Genomic DNA, 18,933 nt, shown 5'->3' with positions numbered 1-18,933 from the left:
CTCTGAATCATCTCTCTGAAGCTCTTTGTTGCACAGGATTATTCCATGCCATCTTTAATGAGTTTCTGTGTTTAGGATGCCAACAAGGCTTTGCAAGTGAAAGCGTCAAGTGGCTTCCTCTCTGATGTGAGGTTTGTTGGGTTTTTTTAATGCTCAACATATTTGTAGCAATTCTTCTATTCCAGTCCAGAATGGATGCACGTTAACCTCAGTGTTTACACTGTAAGGTTATCCCTTTAAAGAATTCCTGAGGGAAGTTCAAAAGGCTTTTTTTTTCTTTGAAAGATTCAGTGTCTCTTTTTGTGTGTATGTTTCTTACTTGAAAGAAGGGAAAGGAGGGGGGGAAGTGGAAAAAAAGTGCTTTATCTGAAAAGAATCACATCAGCTTCACACTGATAGAAGCTGCTGTCATCTCTTAAACGGCTTAGCACAGTCAAAAGGCAAGAGGACTTAAAACAGTGTCTTACACAGGGATCGATGGGTGGAACACATAACTCGTAACTGCAAAAAAAAAAAGCAGCTCGGGGGGAGAGATAACGGTAATGATTGCATTGAGGGAAGCTTGAGGGAGGCTTGTTCTTTGTAACACAGCTTCAAAGGTGTCTGGACTGGTGCCTAAGCAAACTGTCCTGTGAAGTTGCTGCCTCTGTAGGTCTAGGGGAAGGCGGGGGGTGGGGGATGCTTGCACCCTTCTGTTCCTTAACAGATGGGACAAAGATTAGTAAATGCCAGGTTAGCAGCTCCCTTCTGCTGCCTCAGATTTGAGGAGAGGGTTTTGTCACTTGGTCTCTTTCCGTCCATTCCGGGAGGCAGCTCGGCCGGGAGAGGGGATGGAGCAGAGCTCGGCTGGGGCGGGTGGGGAGCTGGGTGTTGGGCGGGATGTCAGTTTATCGATCGCACCTCAGTCAGGAGAGCTGCGGGCGCAGTGCTCTGAGCACGAGCGGCAGCGTGCTTAATGTGATTGAAAGGCAGTTAAAATGGCGGTGACCTTTTCAGGGGGAATTAGATTGCCTGCCAAGAGTGGTTAGAGGGAGTGATAACGCCAGCTTGAGGAAGCTGTCCAGTCTGCTTCAAAGGGAGAGAGACAGGGAAAGCAAGCTGGCAGCAAGTACCATTTAAAGCACGAACGGTGTGGTCTGATAGAACAGAGATTGCTGTCCTCTTTAGATATGAAAGAATTGAAGAATTGTAGCTAAGTTCTCTCCACCCGCCCCGTCCTCCTCTTCTCCCCTCCAGCTCTCCCACCAAAAAGCCTTCCTCTGGGTGCAGTAGCAGGCTAGTCACCACTGCTCTTCTCAGTTTCTTTTGCTTCTGCAGATCAGTTGCATCAAAAATAACACAGAAGAGAGAAAGACTTTGAAAATGTTAAAATGGCAAGCAGGGCATTTTCAGGGAAGGACACTTTCTAAGAAAGATCAACATGACAAGGATCTGTCTGATATATTGTGATACTCTTGAAGAAGGAGAAACACACAGGGATTACTTAACTCTGAAGTTTCTCTTTATTTTTCTGGTATTTCTTTTTATTTCTCCATGCTGCCCTTCTCCCAAGCTAGCAAAGGGCTTGGGTCTATTTGCTAATGTCTTACCAAGGGAAAAGAGCAGCACAACTAAGTCTATACATAGAGGGACTGGTAAAGCCTTTATAAGCTGTAACAAACTACAGTTATCCTTGGATGTCCATTTGCATTGGATCTCATGTCATGTACAATTAGGGCAGCTGCCTGGAAAGTAGGACTGTATTAAAATGTTTAAAACTTTCTAGCAAATGGCTGCAGTCCTCCCACTGCCAGCTTTCTATCAACACAGAATCAAGATATGCTTCAGTTTGAGCAGCAAGCGTTGTAGGCCAGCCTTTGTCCAGTGTGGGTTAGTTGTCCCAGAAAGAGCACTGGGGCAATAGCTGTATGCTCCTCCAGTTTGTTTTCTTTCTAAATCCATGCAGCATTAGAATCATTCTTTCCTGGCCTCAGAATCTCTATAGATATTTTTTAGTTCTCCTACCTCAACAACAGGTTTTTGTGATTACAGTGACTTCTCAGGTCTGGTAACTGCCTGGCAGAAGGCTTCAAATAGAGAAGGAAATGCTTCTCTGTGCAATTTCATGAAAATGGACCTCTACAACAAAACTCTTAAAATCTGTTTGACATGTATGTGGAAACTGAAGCGTGCAGAAGCATCTTCTCTAGTGTTAAAAGGTAGTAGCAGAGCTGGCGACAAACCTTACAAGTCTTGCTCTAGAATCTCACCTATTAGACAGCTGTGCACTCTTTTTCAGGTAAAATATAATGAGACATACAGGAAAGCTTCAAGAGGCATGGAGACTTCCTTTTTTTCATGTCAGGAGATTCAGGCTACATTTAAGGCTATACTGATAAGAGGGTATAGATTGATCTATTCAAATGCAGCAAAAGCATTTGAGCTGAACAGTAAATGTATGACTTCTCTTAAGTGACTGTGTGGGAAATAGAAGATGTCACTGGCATATTTCGGCCTTTTGGAAGAGTGGTCTAGTAACTAGAATCATCTTTGCTACTGCTGTGTAGATGAGCCAGAATTCATTCCTTTTACCCTGGCAGGCTAAAGCAAACTTCAGCTTGGATGCAAGAGCAGTCTGTGGTAAAACTACAGGGAATCTTTGCTGAACTGCAATTCTTAATCTTCTTCCCATTTAGCAAGAGCTCAATTCAGTGCATTTCCCTGCCACGTTTCCAGTGTCAGCATCTCTGTAAGGTGAATATGTCTGTATATCTGAGCATCTTTCCCAGCCTCTCAATCCTTGAATTTTAGCCTTCCTATGTTTGGATTGCTACCTTCTGCTGGTCACTTCTTCCTGCTGTAAGCTTCCTAGTGGGCAAGATGTATAAATTCCATGTTTCTCAAGTGCTTAGTCTGTGCCTTATGTCCCTTATAGAGGGCTGCTGAGCCCCAGAGCACTTGTTTCCCTTACCTCAACTCTTGTGTAAAAGTGGTAATACCTCTATTGCAGAAGCACAATAATTTGGACTGGTCTGATGGAGTAGCCCAACCACTTCTTAACATTTGCACCTCTCTCCTTTGAGAGCAACTACTTGCCCATAAGGTAATACTTGACCTAAAAATGCTAACAAACTCTGTTTGCATAGTGTTAGATACAGTAATCACATGGGTTGCACCTGATTCTTTCTCTGCAGTTTGTCTCTGCATATAGAATTTGAAGGATTCTGTGGTTAATAAATATCTTTTAAATACTGTCCTGTATATTAATATCATAAGTTGGCTCTAGTGAGCCAGAAGAATAGAATATGTGATTTAAGAAGAAAAATCTTCTTACCTTATGTACAAAAGCCAGCATGACCTGCCATGTAATTGATGTCCAATGTTATATGTGTTTTGAAGTTCACATAAATAATTCTTCAAGGAGCACCATTTTGTTCATTTTGGAATACAAAGTAATCAATGGAGCTTAGCAAAGGAAAAATCATTTTAATTGGAAAAAAATTAATTGGTGAGGCTGGCCATTAAAATTTCTCATTGCTGATTGTACATTTTTGTTAACTTGAATGCATACAAAAATATAAGAATATAATTTTTATGCTCAAACTGCTAGAATGCATTTAGCTGAAAGGAGTACAATCAATTAAACCTTGGTGGTTGATTTATGTAACACCAACAGCCACTCTAACCAGGAAGAGATTTTCTGTGGGAAGAAGTGGAATTCTCTCCATTTTTCAGTATTATGTATTGTAGTTGGGAGATGAAAAGGGACGTCTGTCAACCACTTCCTAGAGGAAGGAGGGTGGGGGGAAAAAAGAAAGCAGAAAATGCAGTTGTAACATCATGAAAATTACCAGGGGGAGTAAGGGAGCAGGTAGAGCACCTGAAACTACTCAGTTTTTTGAAGTAGACTGGGTTTCAGTTGACAATTCCTTTAAACTTCAGGATTTGTAGGTCTCAGACATTAGTTGCTCTGCTGTCCAGTTTTCTACGGGTCTGTTAGCTGTGGCTTTGAAAATCCCAGGCTTCAAGATAGTAATCTGATAAATTTTTAATTTTTTTCCCTCAAGGGCCTGCAGTTTTGCTAGAACTGCAACCTGCTTCTTGGACACTCAGGTCAAACTTGAGCTTTAAGCACACAATAGTTGATTGACGTGATTTTAATAGCATTTTAGAATACAGTTGTTAAGTCGGGGGCAGTGAGATGTTTCTAAAGGAAAAAGGGAGCACAGGTCTCAATGGCTCTAAACAGCTCCTGTCTCTGCGTGTCGTCTCCTACACGCAGCGGTGAAACGCATTATCGAGTAGTGCCCGGAAAGTGGCTAACTGCGTTTGACACACGCCAACTCCCTGCCTCCACACTGGATAATTGCATTGTCAACTGTTCAGCAAAGTGGCAGGTGACACTGCTGCCGGATTGATTGTCCTACTATGGAGGCTCCCAAGACTGTCAGCCACCCAATCGATAGAGTTTACACAAGACACTGTGACTGCATCTGTAACTAATTTCAGTTTGAACCTCGCAAGATACGGCTGTCCCTGTTTCCTGGCCTCTCTTCTTTGCTTGCATCTTCTCCCTGCATGAGGAAGTTGTTTTTCCATGAAAGCCCGGTTTTATTTCTTGTTTTGGAGCTGGAAGTGAAGAAATCAATGGTGTGTTTTGTGGTTTCAGAGTTGAGGGCATTACAGCACATGGCTAACTAGCAGCTCCAGTTTTGCAATCAATAGACTGATCAATTGATTAAATTAGCACTGATTTTTCTTTCTTCTTTCCAACCTAGAAAAGAATTAGTTTGGGAGGAAGAGCACATGTGTTTGGCCTATGAAATTTAGCCCTTGGTTTTTCCAGTCCTTGGTTGCCTTTCCCCCATGAATACAATCTCTGTGCTCATCATTATTTAAAGCAAACTGCATTGAGCCTCGCCACTGGCAGCAGCCCACTGTAAGCCAGGGTGTCACTTTCAGCTGTTCACCAGCCTTGCTGCTTCATGCTCGGCTGCCTTAGAAAAGTCATCCTCCGAGCTCTGCTGTGCTGCTTTATTATTGGCAAAGTTGCGACATTCCTGTGATCCCTGTCAGTGGTGCTTATTGATCCAGTGATGTGAATCTGCTTAGTGATTCAAGATTACTTTAATTCTCCCTCTTCCTTTTTTGTTTGTTTCCACCCTCTCCCCAGGGGAACAAAAGCTTTCAGATCCACCTTTCCCTAACTGTGGAAAACAAGCTGTAGCTGCGAAGACCATGGCTGTTGCTGCTGCTTTTGTAGTTCAGCTCCAAGTTTTGAAGAGCAACCTTTGAGATAGACAGGAGGCTGTTCTCACCTCCCTGTATCACATCAGCACGAGGCTCTAGGAGGCAGCCATGAATTGCCAAACCAGATCAGACCTTTGGTCTGATCCAAGCGTGTTTTCCCTTCTGCAGCCATAGTCTGTAGCTGATGGGTTACAGGAGGCATAAAAGACATCTCTGGAATACTCAATGCTGCACTGGGTGGGGAAGCCTCTTCTTGAGCCTTGCAGCAGCTGGCTCTTACCCTGTACAGCAGTGCTTGCCTGCCCTTTGTTCAGCATGCTGCTGCAAAATTATGGTAATGGTCATAAAATTATATGGCCCCTTTCCTTAAAGGCATCTGTTTCTGTGATCTGTTACGGAAGATCCCTGTAAGCATCCACACTGGTAAGCAGTCAGGTCTCTGACAGCCCATTTGTGCCTCCGTGGGAGCTAATAGTCAGCATCAGATGGATGCATCTGCTGCTTCAGGTGTATGCTGTAACTACACAGTTGGGTGTCAGTTTTCCAGGTAAATCACCATTTAGCTTTAAATGGATCTGGCTCCATAGAAATAAAACCCTTGTTTTGTAAGCAGCTTTTCTTGGCTTCTAAATGTCTTTTTTTTTTTTTTTTTTTTTTTTTTTTCTTGCAACAGGCTGGAAACATCACCAGAACTATTCTATCTCTATTGATGCTAGGAAAAAGTGGGGGAACAATTTCACTGTTGAAAAATAAGTCTGGGTTAGGCATTATGGATCTGTAGAAAGACCTGTGTTTGACATTGCCTCATATTCACCTTCCTCTCATTTTCAAGAATTTTTAGTGGCTTCCTCTGTCTTCCCAGATGTCTCTTACAATAAAATGGCATCCATACCACCTTGTCCTCTTAGTACTAGTTTGGGATACTTCAGCAGATGATGAAATAAACCTAGTTTAGAGCCATTCTCGGAAGTATGTGAGGCCTGGCCGTGAGTCTGCATAAACTACTTTTATTGCCTTCATTGTTTTTACTCTCCAAGAAGCCAACGAGTGACATTTTGGTAAAAAAATAGAGTGAACGTGCTGGAAAGGGAGGTTGTACAGAAAGAGGTCACTGCAAGGAGTGCAATTAGCAAAGGCTGCAGTTCTGGAGATTTATGGGAGGCTTTTCTTCTTTCCTGAGCACATGTATACTACCTGAAAACAGAATGAATGCCTCTTCCCAGCCAAAATAGGCCCCAGTAGAGCTCTGCACCTCTGAGATGGATTTGAATTTAGACCCATTTATGGAATTTACACAAAATTTGGAATGGAATTTCTAGAATATTTCCAGTATAGATTTCACACATACACATATTCCTTGGGGGCCAAACTGGAGAAATGTTAGTCATCCAGATGAGTTTGATCCTCTGCATGAGCAGTATCTCAGTATCTCTGCATTCACAATGGTGGTGCAAATAATAATACTGACCTCTTTTTTTTCTTCCCTGGCTTTCTTTGGAGTGATAATTAAATGTAAACGTGTAACTAAATATATACAGAACAGCTGCTCACCAAAATTGATCTGCCTAGATAGGAGTTGAGGAGCAGAGGGTGGGGCACAATAGGTCTATGTTTCCCTACCTGTGCTCATGAAATTAGGCTGGGGTTATTTTGGTCTGCAGTGGTCTCATTGTGTTACCATTCTGCCCCTAAGACTGCCAGTCTTCATGTGAGCTCGTGCCTGTGCAGGAGCCAGCACTGCTGTCAGCACCTGAAGCAGCATATGTTGTCACTTGGACCATCTGCTACTGAGTGTGATGGAGAAAAGGAGAGACTTGAATGTGAAGTCCTTTTATCTGTTCTGTGAATCTGCTTATATATCATGTTAATAACTCTTGATCTTAACCTGGGCCATCATTCACTGGAGAGTTGTTCAGGTGACCACTCATCAGGAGGACTGCACAAAGGAAGTGAGATTTGAGAAGCAGTGCAGAGGTCAGAGAGGATGCTTAGGCATAGGGGACAACTTAAGAGAAAGAAAAGTGCTGTGATAACTTACAAGAAGAGGAAGGAAAGGATTTCTGGTGGGATTTATCTACAGACATTATTAATAGGTACTTAGAAAGAATAAAAGTGTTTTCACCTTCAAGCTCAGCTGATTCCTGTAGCCTGCCAGTGCTTGAAGCTGGCAGCAGTTAAGAGGCATGCAAGTTTTTCCTGCTTTTCTGACCTCTGAGTCAGTATTTCAGAAACACTGTTGCTTGTGTAGAGTACCTAAATTTTTCAGAAAGTAATTAGAATTGGTACTCTGGCAGACTGCTCTTAGACCAGCCCAAGCAAAGAAAGCTGTGTACACAGTGCTAGGTAAGTGATGTTGATAGGTACATTCTGATTGATGGGCGAGTTTGTCTCCCAAACTGTCACAGGGTTTATAGAGGTGCCACTCAATACCAGTGCTGGAATTGCTTGTCAGAGCACCTGGCTACAAGAGCAATGGGGATTGGAGACAGAGCTGTAACTTTGTTTTTTCTCTGCTTAATGGCCCCAGCGTCTGACCTGCCTGTTCACTCCTGTTTGTCTGGTCCTTAAGGAGGCAGCTGGGATTAAGACTGTCAGAGAATTGTGCTGCTTTAGCATCAGGAGGCTAATTATATTGGGGCTGGCAGCATATGACAAGGGATTGCCTCCTACCAAATGCACAGCAAGAGCAAAAAATCCTCAACAAGGGACAGGAAAAGTATAGGAGAGTCTACTTGTTCTTTTTTTTTTGTCTAAAAGCAGCATTTTCAAATTCACATGTGGAATTACGTTCCTCAGGCCTTGGGTGACTCCTAAGAGTCACAGCTGCTTCTGTGGATAACAGATCCTGTCTCCTATGAATTCCTAGGTCAAACTCACAAGTTAACATTCAGTTGTTGGATTTCACTTTGTTAACACATGGGAATAAAGTTCTGGTCCCAAGCATTGACCTCTGGATAACACACTGGCTTTAGAGGTCTCTACTCTAGGCAGTGTTGCTGATGGCTGTGAATTATTGTGTGACCTTCAGAAGCAGAGTGTTGCTGGAGGAGTGCTTCCCTGTTCTCAGTGCACACTACTGAATTGCAAATCACCCGAGAGGAGTTGGTAGGGGGTCTTCTGGGAGCTCCTGTCCTCTGCACTCCATTTCACATTTTCCTTTCTCCTGGATGGCAGTGTACACCACCAGCAGGAGCTGGAAGTTGTGAGCCCTCTTTACATTTGGGCTGAGTTAGTGAGAGGCAGGTGTGATCCTTTTGGGCTTTCCTTGCATTTAGTGGTCTTCTTAATCCATTTATAACAGCACTTGTCCAGAAATCTGGTTTGAATGAGCCTGAGATGAATGAATAATGTCAAGCAGTTCAGACGTCAAATATTTGAACAGCTGCGTGGGTGTTTTCACTGGCTTTGTGCATGGAAGCAACCCCAGGAAGTAAGACAAGGAGGGTCAGGTTGAAATTGTGGCACCAAACCTGATCCCACTGGAACTGGCCTCAAAATCCATCCCTGCTGCAGAATGAAAAGGTATTATAGGATGGTGGTTGCAAGCCATTCGTTCCCCAGGTGATGCTGGGCCAAGCTTTGCATTCCATTTTTTCGTGTTTTGTTGTGTGGAAGAGCAGTACTAGGGTTTATGGATCTTTTGATTCACATCAGAAACATACTTTGTGGCTTTTGTTTTTCCTTTTTATTTAAAGCAGCTTCTGAAGTCCTAAAACTGATAGCACAACTTATATTCAGAGTAGTTTTTGGATTCATGGAGGTAACTTTGTTTAGCATACAGTTTCTAAATCATTGGTTCTTACCATGTTGCAGTGATCTGCACTTGGTCACGTTAAAAAAAAATTCCATATTAAGTGAAAAACTGAGGGTTGGATCACCTGAATGCTCCTTCCTTTAGGTGTCAATCTGGGAGTCCTTGTTTGATCAGAAAAGAAAATTTACCTTTCCCCTGCCCCTCATTTTAACCTATGAACTTCTCTGCAATGTTGTCCTCTCTGACTGAAAGGCTCTCAGATCACCCAGTGTGTATTTGCCATCATAACAGATGCTATCCAAACTCTCCCCTTGTACACTCCCTGTTTAGGAGGTATAGTAGTCTGCTAGCAGTGCAGCTAGGCAATAGCTAGATTCAGCCAAAGCTCTGGAATATTTTCCTTCCAGACTTAAAAGGGATTTTCTTAAATACAAAGGTCTTGAGAGCAAGGACACAAGGATTCTGAAGTCAAGGTGCCTTAATATTTGTAAACTGTATTGCAGTAAGCAGATCTTCTCATCTTAAGCTCTAGCCATAAACCACCAGTTGGCTTGAGTCACTTGGAAACAAAATTGATGGAAAGGTGCATGTCTGCTGTGTGCTTGGCATTCTTGCAGAGACAGTAACACGGGGGGTGGTCCCACTTCTGTTCACTCATTTGGCCACCTTCCCCCCACCAAGGCACTTGCTCCAAGTATTCATTGTCTGGCTAATGTTCAGATCACCTCCTGGGACTGGCCAAGTCACAGCTCCAGCTTTGCATGATTTGTGTCTCCCACAGCCACAAGAAAAATGAAGACCTGTGTGTCCAAAGTTTATGGCCTTTGAGAAGTGATGGGCTAAAGTAATGCCAGGTGCAGGGGATGGTGTTACTGTAGGTTAAATGCCATGCCTATAAATTACCACCCCATCGCCCACTCTTGACTTTTAAAGCAGCTTTGAAAGACTATCCAGCTTCTTTGACAGGTCTCTCTTACCCCTCTAAATCTTCTCCCAAACATTGTGATGAACTGCATGAGTCAAGATTTACTAGATGAGCCATTGCAGCAAGAGGAGGCAGCAGCTTGTGACACATGTTGGCTGGCAGTGTGCAGCCAGTACGTGAAACACTCTGAAAGGAGTCTCTGGAAAAGGACTGCCCCAGTGACACCATGGGGCTGACCTACAGGTGTGGCTCCCATGGTACCTGACACAGGTGTGGATGCTGCATTGTTGGTGCTAGTTGTGTTACCTCTGAAAATTAAGGCTGGCACTTACTTTGAAGTAAAAGGTAGTTTATGCTTCTAGGGAAAGGTTAGTGTTGAAATCATTGTCATGCTATAGTTGTCACTCGTTAAGCACCTTCTTAATATTCAGGGAAGAGAAATATCAAATCCATATAAACAAATTTTATTGGGGGCTTAATGAATCAGTGAGAGCATCCGTTCCTAGAGAGCGACAGTAAAGAACTGTGTCTGCATGGTATCCTTGGAAATGAGACCTTTGTTTTGCCCTGCTGTCTGCACAGATGCAGACCATTAGAAATACAGTTCACTCTTCTGGGCTTACATTAAGTGTACTGCTGAGAATGCAGTGGGATGAACAGACTCGGACATCTGAAGGCCTGAAAAGGCTGTCCTAATGCTTTGGAATGTCCTCATTCTTCAGACATTCATATAATATTCAGTGCTTCTACAATGATTTTAGCCTGTATGCTGCATTTAGAACCACAATCACAGGACAGGAACATAGCCCTTTTGGGACATTGGTGCAAGGCCAAGATGATATCTACCTTACTCTTAAAATTTTGCAGTTAGGATGTGTTCCCTGGTTTCCCACAGACCTAGGTCACCAGCCCTCTGGATGTGCCAGGTCCTTCAGGCTTCAGCAGGTACCTCTGTCTGAGCCAGGTGTGCAGCTCTGCTGTCTGGACAGGGGTGTTAAGTGAAGGAACATACTGAAGGCAGCTGCAGTGAGTACATTTCTATCTGCATAGCTAATGCACCCAAACACCTTAGATCTGCTGCAAAATTGAACACAAATGGGGACCTTGCAACCAACACCCTAGAGTTCAGGAGGTCTGTGCTTAATATCCAGTCTTGCAGGGGAGAGCATATTTAGTGTTAGCTCTCATAAAGAGTAAACATGCCTGCTGTAGTTTCCCTTCTATTAATAAACCCTGCACAGAAAAAAACCTGTGAAGATTCATCTTTGTAGGTGTTTTTGCAGATTCAATTAAAAGAAGCCTGGTTACAGTTTACAAAATGCTTGGGACCAAAGTAAATGTAGAAATTGTTAGAACGTGGGAATTGATACACAGTCAGCCTCAGGTGGAACTGTAAGTGGTTGCTTCCTGCTGGAGTTGGGACTGGATGTGTGCCTGACCCACCTGTGCTGGAAGAGCAGAACTCTTGATGAGTTCCATTGTAATTTGCTCATATAAGTGCTTGTAAGGAGCTGTTAATGACAAAAGTCTGATTTTTTTTTTCCCTCTTGTAGAAACTGGATTGCTGTTCTTGAATGTTTTAAATTTTAAAAATCTAAGCCATGACTAAATATGTTTTATAATGCAAAAGATGTTTCTAGTTGTATTTTAGCCTCTGCCTACCCTCTGCAGCTGAATTAAGAAGTTATTCAGGACGTCCTTGTGGCCTTCTCTTACCTGCTAGTAGTGTGGATTTTGTATTAACTACTTTGTGAAAAATAAGTCTTTCCTATTTAGCTTCATTTTAGCTTTTTCTGCCATTGAGAGAAACCCTTACAGTGACTTCAGTTCTAAAATAATTAATGTGGAGAGCTAAAAGTCAAGAATGTTCCATTTTCAATGTTTGGGGCATTTAGAGCATAAAATCTAGGAAGTTAAAGCATTTCTGAGTGTTCTTGTGCAGTTTTTGGAGAGACCACGTTTTATGAAGGTGTTAAGAGTAAAGAACAGCCTGCAAACTGGTGCTGTAGCACCTTTCTTGGGAGATCTCCTACACTTCATTTCCAATTCAAATGCTCATCCATGTGTTTTATTTTCTTTCAGGTTCTGGGTTTATCATGTGCAGTGGGAAGGAGAATCCAGACAGTGATGCCGACCTGGATGTGGATGGAGACGACACACTCGAATACGGGAAACCACAGTATCGTTTTTGAAAGGCTCTTACCCAGAGGGAACCTAGAGATGCATCTGCCCTGGGAAATGGTGGATAATCTGTGTCCAGCCCTACTGGAAATGACACAGCCTTCTCCAGTTACCGTGTTATTTGAGCTAGGAGGAGTTCCCTGTTACTCCCTTTGAGATCCTACTGTTGATACAGCGCTACTTCAGACCTGGTTGAAATCTATAGGAGGCATTGCAAGGGATCAGTTAGAGTTTCTCCATTCTGTTTCATAAACAATCTATTGCCTCCATCCAGGTTTGTTCTATATGTTAGCTTTTCTTGCTTCGTGGGTAGGAATTGAGTTTATTTTCCACAAGAAACTCTTTCCTTTTCAAGGGGTTTGTGCAGTAAGCACTGTTCACCTTCCTCTCTGAGAGATTTTTTTTTCCCCTTTCATGAGACGGTTCATGGGCAGAACTATCATTAAAGGCAGATTTGGGGAACTTCTCCATCTGGGAGCAGGCTCTTTGGGCACAGCTCTGGGAGGGCTGTGAGCAGACTTCTGCCCCACAGCAGTTGTAGTAGGCATCAAGGAAGAATTCCTGCAAGGGCATTAGACAGACACTACCTTAGCTGTGATGAGGGGGAATGTACAGCTATAGAATTAGGTTTTATTGAAATCTGTACCAGCCTTTAGGATTGAAGCTCCAACCCTCCACTGGTAAAAGAATTCTGTACTTCAAACAGAGTTTGTGAAATTGTGCAGGTTAGGTTTGCACGGGTTCAGGAACTGGTTTTCCCTTTCCAAGAAGCTGTGGAATCATGTTACTATCAAAAGATTACTGTTTCTTTCCATCTAAAACAAAACTTTAATCCAGAATTTAAAAGCAGGCCCCTTTGTGGATACCAACTTCTCTCTTTTTTTTAAGGTGTTCCCAGTTGGAATTAATTTGTTTTAATCCCAGACAGTGTCCTAACCATCTCAAAAGCCTTTCCACTGTCTGCAGCAGGGCTCTATGTTCCTTAACCCTTTGTGCTCAGGTACACAGAGGCAGACATTATCCCTTGCACTGGAGAAGAGCCAGGTGAAGCCAAAGAAAGGGAGGCGCTCCGAGGTGCTGTTTTAAAGTAAGTATCATGCCTTTCTAAATTACTGCATTCATTACTTTTAGGGAGTCTCAGTTTGTGGAAAATACCTGTTCACTTGTGTGCAAGGGTTGGAACGTGAGACTTACAAAGCATAGTCTGACAGGTGGGTCTCCATTTCTACCTGTGCAGCCTCAGTAAAGCCTCCCTGTACACTGTCCCTCTCTGAGCCACCCCAGTGCCCAGCCAGGGCCATCTTTGCCCTGAATAGTGCTGGACAGAGGACAAATTCTGGCAGTGAGGAAACTGTGCTGAACTAAGGCCTTATGCATCATCTTGCATCATGATGGAATGTGGCCTCTTAGTAGTACAGTGTGATGCCATCAGAATCTTGGTTGGCACAGCAGGAGTCTGGCACCCCATGTGTGACTTCATTGCATCCAATTACATGTTGTGGGATGTGCAAACTAATCCTTCTATATTCAGCTCTGAGTTGGGGCAGGATGTGGCTCTGCCCACATATGTATGTGGAGAATGTAGGCAGCCAGCATTCAGGGCACTCAAGGAAGCATTCCAGGCAAATAAAATGGGTCTTAACAGGGAGCTAGGATTGCTTTCTAAGCCCTCTGCCCTGCATAAAACAGGACTTAAATTACCCCTCTATCTCTTTCACTGAGTGATCCTGTGGGGTCAAGGTTGAAGTGATTGATAGAGCAGTGAAATGAAGTTTTCTTACTGCTTAGCCTGTCACAAATGCTAGTTCAAAATTAGGTTTCACTCCATAGAAAAGTGGCATTTGCCACAATGGGTCCAAACCATTGGTCCATTCAATACTTTGCTTACCATGCTAGTCCAAAAGCAGGGCCTCAAAGATGCTGAAGCTCCTCCACAGGTAGGGGTCTGGTATTGTAGCAGGAGAATAGTTGGTTATCAGTGGCTACAGACACTTACTGCTTGATGAGAGAACTGAGGACCTGAGGCCAGGAGATCCAGTCCCTTCATGTGGCTTGCACCTAACACATTGTTTTGCTGGTTGGACAAGGTCCTTCCTTGCTCGTTTCCTGGACTTGTTTGGCCATCTCTAAAACACAAGAGGTGATGTTGCCTGTAAAAGCACTCTGAAATTCTGTCAAGTTTCTGTAGAAATGCAGTAGTGTCACTGATGCCATGAAGCATGAGCATGGTTTTTGGCTGGCCACCTACTCACATTTTGAAACTTAGACTGATGGATAGAAATGTTAAGAGAAAAGTGAAAGAGGTAACTTCTCCTGAGCAGCAAATTTTTTTGTATTCAACCTTTAGCATATTGTCCTTTTCCCTTTTAGTGGTGGCACACCAAGTACTCGAATAACACCGGAGTTTTCTAAATGGGCCAGTGACGGTGAGTGTTGAAATTGTAAATTGTTAATTTATATACTGCAGGAGGGTAGATAGATAGTCCATGTCTTCTTCTTGTCAGTACTTAGGAGAGGTAATTACTAATGCCCTTGCAGAGTGTCATCAGATATGTATGCATATAAAACCACACTGTCTTTTTGAAACTTTACAGCACAATTAATTGTCAATAATGGCAGCTGGGGGAGTTCCCAAAAATATCACCTTAACTGGTGTGGTGATGGGTTTGGATTGAGTTGATGTCATGTCACTGAAAGGCAAACTGCTTTATTACAGAGGGAGCCAGCAGAGCCTGACAGTATGATGGTGGTGTTCAGCTGCTGGGTGTTTAAACTACACAGGTGCACCTATGATTGGGCTTTTTTCAACTGCTTTCTTATCTTCCCTTCTTTGAGAGGCTATGCTAGAGACTTGCATCTTTTGGATAGATCTTGTCCTTGCTGGTCTTTGTATGGCAAGAAAGGCCTAACCTCTGAAGCCTTCACCTTTGGAATGGAAACTCTAGGTCTGTCCTACTTCATGACCTGTAGCTGAGAGCAGATGAGTTAATGTGAATATGTACCTCTGTATGCATTACTTGAAAGTTCATGGGATTGAGAAGGAAGGGGGAAGTGTTAAGCCCATTCAACTGCTGGGGGTTTTTATTCAATGCCCGCAGCACTGTAAATGTAAGCAGCAACCTAGTGGAAATATGAGAATAATAAAACCTGGCGCTTTCCAGCTGTAGATGCCAAATCCATTTCCAGAGCTGGGCAGTGCTGCTTCAGCTCCCTTAGGAAGGAAACTGAAGCTCAGCGACCTGAAGAGACATGTCCCAATGATTTTGTTCCCTGTTCTGTTCCTGTCATGCTTTGGGCATTTGATTTCTAGCCTTGAAAGTACCTACAAGACATAACTGTTTGCCAGTGGGAGTGGGGGAAGGGAGTTGAACCAGTTTTGCCAAGGGCATGATGGTTAAATGGAGAACATAGGATATCTATCGCAGGCATTTTCTTCTGTGGGATAGGCAATCACATTTATTTTCTGTGATGTAGAAGCACTTGCTCATAGGTATTAACAGCTTCAGTAGCTACAGCCACAGAGGTGATGAGGAGGCAGCCCTGAGATGGCATTTGCTGCAAGCTGTTTTCTTCATACCTTTTACCTGAATCCACAGTGATGAACCTACAACCCTGGGGCTGGTTCATCTCATCTCCAGCTGGTGTCTCACACCCTCTCCTGTGCTGGGAGCAACCATGATGAGCAGACTAGACTGTTCTGTCATTCTAGTTACCTAGCATATATTCTTCTACTTGTGTCTGTGAGGTCTCAGCAAATGGGAGAGGCTGAGAGCAGGGTCTGAGCTGGGTGGATTTGCTCCAAACGCACCTTTCTAGAAGTACACTTCCATGTGGCAGCTGCATCAACCCTTCTGAATTAAATCCTGGCTTAAACAACGGGTGCATCAGTGGGGGTCAGATCACTATGAAGTAGGGATGGAGCAGGGGTTGTATTCTGAGCCCTGAATCATAGAAATATACTGTCCAGAGAGGCCCCCCCTGTCATACAGGGACACTTAGCATCAGTAACCTCTCTCTCTTACCAAGAACTGGCATGAAAGTCACTCAGTGCAGCCCTCTGAAACTAACTTGCTCAGATTATTTCATTGCAATGATCTCATGTTTTCTTACTGATTTTTATGTTCTTCCCTCAACAGAAATGCCCTCAACGAGTAATGGTGAAAGCAGTAAACAGGAGACCATGCAGAAGACCTGTAAGAACAGTGACATTGAAAAGTGAGTGTGAAGTGGGTAGCTTCCCTTTTACTTGTTTTAAAGAACCATAGTGTCCCATCTGGTGCTTCCAGCAGCAGTGGTAATCTGAAAGTAGGCATATATGAAGCTTTTACCACTGAGAAGGGAAGTTGTGCTGCAATTCAAAACCTGAACTTGGAGCACTCACTGCTGCTGTGTTCACAGAGGGCTCGTGGGGAGTTCTCCACCAGGTATCTATGAGGGCAGGTACCCGTGACATGGAATTGGGCACAGCTTCCAAAGGACTTCTGCACTGCAAATTGCCTTCTTTTAAATTATGTAAATAGATATGTCCATGATTTCTTTCTGTATGTTCCATCTTTCATCTCTCAACAAAAGAGAATCTCCCCCTAGCAGCACTGTTACTTGGAAGAAGTCTCACAGAGGGAATTCCTTTTTCCTTAAGATCTATATCGAACCCTTGTATGGTTCCTAACAGAAATAATGTCACAGTTTCTGAATTTTTTACCTCCTTCCCTTTCAGTGGTTCAGAAGTTTAAGTCCCAGTGTTTGAATATACAGTAGTGCAGTATAGTAGTATTATATAGTATACAGAGTACAGTAGTGGACTGCTGGCTATTTCCTTTCCTGTCCCTTTCTGTTCACTGAGTGTGCTGCAGTGTAGTCTGAAATAGAAATAAATGGGTTTACCTGCACCTTCCATTTGAGTAGCAACCTCTATTCTAAACTTTATGCCACATGCTGCTGGGGTGACTTACTGCTTGGGCAGATTTGCTGGTCCAAGCCTAAAACTCCAGGCTGTTCTCTGCTGCCATGGACTGCATTAGCTGGGATGGGACAGTGTTTTAAGTTGATAATTGCCTGATATAAAACATTGCCCCAAGATCAACTGAGAGACCAAACAACTCAAATGAGGTGGAAACGATGTAATGGTGGGTTTTAAATATTACATTTTGGGGTGCCATCCATGGATAGTTTGGGATGGGGAAAACCTAGTGGTGTAGCATTAAGATGACTTTACATACAGAAAGTTGTCATTTTTCTAATGTAGCTTATTCTCCTCCTGCCCCTGGTTCTGACTTGAGAGGTTGTGTCCCTGGCACATTTTTGGATCACTAACATTTCAGGCATCCTGGCAGAGCGTGTGTTCAGAATCAGAGTTAACTGGGGAAACTCCCTGCTGTAGAGGGAACTTTAACACTGCTTTGCTGTCTTGGCATTTTCTTTTCTACAAGCCCTTCTCTTAGCATGTCCCAAGTGTTGGCTCTCTGCCATTCTTTGCTTCTCGGTCAGCAGACTTTGGCCAAGGACCACTGAGTCTAGGAGCCTGCAGGTCAGTGCAGAACCAGCTTTGTCCTTAGAGTGAGCCAAACATTGCATGCTGTCTTGGTAGCAAGGACTCATCTCTTCTGCCCTAATCTGTCAGCCTCTGTCTCAGCTGCTGCTTGGCTTCCCTTTGGGCCTCCTGCCTGTCAGCCCAGCAGCCCTCCATCCTCCCAGATCCACTCCTATTGAAAATCTTTAAACTGTAGGAGCTGAAAGGATTTGACATTTTCCAGAACACTTGAGCTCAAGTGATAAAATTGACATAGCTTTAATAATCTGATCAAAGAAGCTTTAGCTAGCACCTTTTGAAGGGTCCCAGCATCCTTTCCAAACAACTCTCGTGCTAACGCTGCTGTGAAGTGCAGAGAGTGAGATGTGTGTGCATCTATGCACACACACTTTGCTCTGCAATAGCCTTGCCTGTTAAAGCTTCAGTTCTGCTAAAAGTCAGTAAAACCCAAAAGAAATTACAGGAAATTCCTTAAATGTCTTGTTCAGTCTTTCCAATAATGTTAATTTTTGAAAGTAGCAGAGGGAGTTTTCATTTAAGGTACTTTATTTCACTGAGGTTCAGAAAACAAGATGGTGTTTCAGGTGGAGAATTCCTAGCTGCCTTTTTTTTTTCTCTCCTTTCCTTTGAGATTCATGTGTGATAAATAGTTTCTGTCCTGCCATTTAAGGAGTCTGAATGCTGTGTGTGCTTGTCTGTGTAGAGGGGTTCTGTTAAATTAATTGATAACAGGGATCAGAGCTAGAAGCCTACAGAAAAGGAGGGGGAAGGGTTTCTCACTGTCTGGCTGCTTCCCACTCCACTGCTGAGCCATGATATATGGCGACCGAGCCCAACAGGCTAAATTGATTCATCTCTAGTTCCTGTTTCTTAATCTGGAGCTAAATTGGTTTCATTTTTCTTGTTTTGGGTGGTGCTTACAGGAAGTTTCTGGCAGCATCACTTTACTCCATTGTTTGTAACTTCAATTTTTGCCTTTAAATCTCAGCATTATTGATTGGCATGTTAAACCTTGTGTAGCATCTGATTAGCATTTTTAAAATTGTCCAGAAGCACATGGCTTAGCACCTGTGTCAGCCATGCTCTCTGTTTAGAGCAGTGGCTAATAGAGTTAGCAGTGATCTGCCTATTGATCCTTCTCTCATAAGAATGACGTTCCTTCCTCCCCTCTTCCAAAAATAAGTCCAGGCAAAGAGAGTAGTGTGTTTTTGTTTGGTTTTTAATCCATTAATACAGTACAGTGAGCAGTTCTTTTGGCACGCAGCTGAATTTCTTCACTTGAGCAGGTTTAAATTAATCTAAACATGGGGTTTT

The 18,933-nt window shown here is 43.2% G+C and overlaps 1 protein-coding gene across 3 annotated transcripts in view; it reads left to right on the top strand.

Annotated features, from left to right (window-relative positions):
* The window catches only part of RNF220 (ring finger protein 220), a 214,251-nt gene that overhangs the window by 171,165 nt on the left and 24,153 nt on the right, over nucleotides 1-18,933 (top strand). For all 3 annotated transcript variants that reach the window (XM_083867362.1, XM_083867361.1, XM_083867363.1), the window contains 4 exons: nucleotides 11,991-12,087; nucleotides 13,090-13,176; nucleotides 14,460-14,515; nucleotides 16,226-16,304. In XM_083867362.1, coding sequence (XP_083723488.1) covers nucleotides 11,991-12,087; nucleotides 13,090-13,176; nucleotides 14,460-14,515; nucleotides 16,226-16,304 — 319 coding nt within the window. The remainder of the gene's footprint in view (nucleotides 1-11,990; nucleotides 12,088-13,089; nucleotides 13,177-14,459; nucleotides 14,516-16,225; nucleotides 16,305-18,933) is intronic.

Source organism: Zosterops lateralis (assembly GCF_965231275.1).
Source record: "Zosterops lateralis genome assembly, chromosome: 9".
In the NCBI taxonomy this organism is placed as follows: Eukaryota; Metazoa; Chordata; class Aves; order Passeriformes; family Zosteropidae; genus Zosterops; species Zosterops lateralis.
The sequence above is the reverse complement of the archived record's forward strand: the minus strand, read 5'-3'. Positions and strand labels throughout refer to the sequence as shown.